Here is a 3,600-nt window from a genome sequence, read left to right as displayed (position 1 = left end):
CTAACGCATGTCCTTTTTTAGTTCTTGCATAATGGTTTTGTGCATATTTTATTAAAGAACTTCACGATCTAGTACTTCATATTCTGCAAATAGATCTGAAAATTATAAAGCAGCACATTACTTTAGCTATCGTTTGAAAGACTAGTCAAACATGAATGTTTTATTGTTTATAGCGTTTATATCAATGGTAAACACTATTTGTTTAAGATATCAGAACAATACAGGCAAATCTTTCGACCAAAATACTTGAAAAAATGCATGTAATTCTTCAAGATAAGACTAGAAAACACTCAAATGAATGCTTTAATTTTTGGCTGATTTAAAATTCATCAGTCGAAAACCTGCAACTGTTCGTGTAAGCCAGAGCAATATGAATCTTTAAGACTACGTTGTCTACAATCTGGCGATAACTTTTACTATGCTGGAAAAAATATCTGAAATGACGCCAAAGAAAAGTTAGTAAAAAATACAATAAAGAAGAAAAGACCGACTATCAACAGCGATTTAAGGGATAAAAAGTTTTCAATACAACAGCAAGTCAGTGATAAAGAAATATTCACACTGGAGGTTCTGGAATTTTAGACTGCAAATGGATGGCAAGAATTTGCTCAAATAAACTACATTACAAGAAAGAACCGATAGTATAGAAGGAAAAACACAAATTAAATACAAGAGCAACCCGAGTATGACGAAGGTATCAAAAGAAAAAGACAAAAACAAATCTAAAGAACCGGAAAAAGATGAAGGAAAAACACAAATTAAATACAAGAGCAACCCGAGTATGACGAAGGTATCAAAAGAAAAAGACAAAAACAAATCTAAAGAACCGGAAACAGATGAAGGAAAGAATCCTTGCCTGCTAAAGTTTTGCTATATAAGACTTTTGTTGATAATACATTGTGTGTTAGCCTGTTGGAGAGTTGTGGTTGCGGAAAACGATAACCGATTTTGGTTCCTGTGTTGTTTGAACGTTCTTTTTCTGGTGGAAGGTTACAAGACCTTCAATCGGGAGAAACCTGTAAAAAGGTAATGCCATAGCGTTTAAAGTACATGCCAAAATAAATATTTCCATTTTCATTACTGTCTTTGAAACCATTTATTTATTTGTGCTTTATCAAAAAGGTCATGTTTTTATAAAGATAGACATTATGTATTGGTTATTGATTTCGTAACAGGTGGCGACCGTGTATTGCAGTTTACTTGATAACCATCTTGCCTTGCGTTTGGCTGCTACAAATACACCAGTATAATGTTGCAGCCGCGTCAATGGGTGGCGAAGATATAACTACCACACAATCTACAACCGTAGTCTCCACAACAGGATCTAATGGTGGTTCGACTACAACGCCAGGAATATTGGTAAGATTATTTTTAAACAAAATAAGAAGGTGTATTGATCCTCGATCATTAAAGCTGTAAGGTACTTTTCCAGTGCCATTGATCAATAGAGGTCCGTACTTATGTTAAAGTCATAAGCTTGACTGTCAGGATTGCAACCTTTATTGGTAGGTTATCAGGTTTGTTCATTAATAGAAACGTGATATTTGGTAGGTGCTATTTGGTTGATAATAGCCATTGACCTTTAATGGATTGGTAAGCAAACACGCAACAAAAAGTGAAAATAAACCATTTTGAAAACCGTGCATCCATACAATGAATTGCTAACAATGATTTGAACTTGTGTTTTTGCAGATGTCTTTCGCCAACACGATTCTGTCTAAGGATGATTCAACATGGGCCGTTGTAATTCAAGAGCTCATGATCTTTCTAATCAAGCATACGATATGGTTTCTTAAAACCAAGCCGAAGAAATTGAAATTAGCTAGATTTATAGCAAAAGCGTCTGACATTATGGAACTGTTTGCACTATTTGATGAATCTGCCGTACAGGAGGACTTAACTGTCACCTATCTTGTTCTTAGTTGTTGGTCGCTGAGCTTCATCCAGTTTGTTCTCGTCTTACCCAAAAAAGGCATTGCGAGACGTATTATAAAGACACTTTTCCAAGACGGATCGTTCTTGTACGTGCGTCTGTTTGTAGCGATAGATCTTCAGTTAGTCTCGTACAGTTTAGTGTTTTTCTTGATTAAGAACCTCCTGTCTCTGATGGAGCAAATACATCACGTAATGGGTGGCTTTTGTATTCAGTTAAGACAGTAGACGAACAAGCTAACAAGCAAACGTAGTTATTATTATGTTTTATTTACCAGCTTTACAATCGTTGTTGATGGAAATAATATAAGAATACAATATTACAATATAATGCTAGAATACAATATTACAATAACGCCAAAGTGTATGTTCTACCTATAACATAATGCTAGAATACAATATAACAATAACGCCAAAGTGTGTGTTCTACCTATAACATAATGCTAGAATACAATATTACAATAACGCCAAAGTGTGTGTTCTACCTATAACATAATGCTAGAATACAATATTACAATACAACAATTACATGTACGTATATTAAACCATGATAGAAAAATATCTGAAATGACGCCAACGACTAAAAGTAAGTCAATAAAGAAGAAAAGATTGACTGCTAAGAGCGATTTAATGGAGAAAAGGGTTTCAATACAAAATAAAGTATGAAAAAATATCCAAATTGGTGTTCCTGCAATAAAGACTTAAAATGGATGCCAAGATTTTGCAGCAATATATTACAATATAAGAAAGAATTGATAGTAGTAGGAAAAATACACATTCGTTACCAGAACAACCCGATGGTGAAGAACGTATCAGAAGAGCAGGGCAAAATAAACATAAATAAAAACTTGTTTGCTCAAGTTTTTCAATATATTCATTATAAGACTTTTGTTGATGATGCATTGCATTTATATATATTTGGCGTTCGTTGTTTTTCCGTGGTCACGAAAGTATCACGGAATAACATATTGGATTGGCAGCAAACGATTGTTTTATCTTACGATATTAGTGGGTCCGTGACAGAGAGGACTGACCTTGGTCTGGGAGAGTTGAAAATTATGGAGTCGTATTCATATATGACATATGTGTTGTACTATTATCATGGGAGAGTATATCAAGGCTTAATCGATGTAAAATATTTGATATATCTATAGTCGAAGAAGTAGCAAAATACTTGGACCTAACCTAGGACACAAGGTTTTCTTAATTCATATACAAAGCCCGAACTGACAACTTTCATTCTTTTTACGCATATATCAACAGCTACGTTTTTAACTTCATTTAAAATACAATGACTTTAATCGCTTTATCTTAATGGTGCTTAATAAACAGATATTAACAAAATTATTTCTTTTATTGACGGTCGATCAAAGATTGACTGTTTTGACATTTAAAAAGATAATGTCTCAGAATCGGCTGAATTTGGTTTAATATCTTCAATTTAGTCATATAAGGTAACGAATAATAATACAGATCTCAATTGTTTGGACATTTGCCGAAAAACAGTTTTCACTATCGCTTTAAGCCCTATTCTTGTGTAGATTTAATTCAAATAATCACCCCCTTCCTACTTTGATAGCAAATGAACGCTTTTGAGAAATGACCAAGAAGAACTGTCAATCTGTGAGAGAGAGAGCAGCTTTAATGCTTTGCTTAAATATTCTGAAT

At 33.7% G+C, this 3,600-nt stretch overlaps 1 protein-coding gene across 1 annotated transcript; it reads left to right on the top strand.

Moving 5' to 3' along the window:
* The first annotated feature begins 333 nt into the window (after positions 1–333).
* Positions 334–2,349, top strand: LOC128222585 (transmembrane protein 26-like). The gene is made up of 3 exons (XM_052931675.1): positions 334–1,026; positions 1,176–1,359; positions 1,693–2,349. Exons 1-3 carry the CDS (start codon positions 686–688, stop codon positions 2,158–2,160), a joined length of 993 nt encoding a protein of 330 aa, XP_052787635.1. The 5' UTR covers positions 334–685; the 3' UTR covers positions 2,161–2,349.
* Positions 2,350–3,600: the final 1,251 nt, after the last annotated feature.

This window comes from Mya arenaria, chromosome 2 (assembly GCF_026914265.1).
Source record: "Mya arenaria isolate MELC-2E11 chromosome 2, ASM2691426v1".
NCBI classification, from domain to species: Eukaryota; Metazoa; Mollusca; class Bivalvia; order Myida; family Myidae; genus Mya; species Mya arenaria.
Note: the sequence above shows the minus strand (reverse complement) of the source record. Positions and strands in the feature narration are given on the sequence as shown.

Excerpts from the sequence above, each read along its gene's own strand:
- LOC128222585 (XM_052931675.1), top strand. The coding sequence starts at position 686 with ATGACGAAGGTATCAAAAGAAAAAGACAAAAACAAATCTAAAGAACCG. Across the intron at positions 1,027-1,175 it reads CGGGAGAAACCTGTAAAAAG|GTGGCGACCGTGTATTGCAG; the intron begins GTAATGCCATAG and ends ATTTCGTAACAG. Across the intron at positions 1,360-1,692 it reads CTACAACGCCAGGAATATTG|ATGTCTTTCGCCAACACGAT; the intron begins GTAAGATTATTT and ends GTGTTTTTGCAG.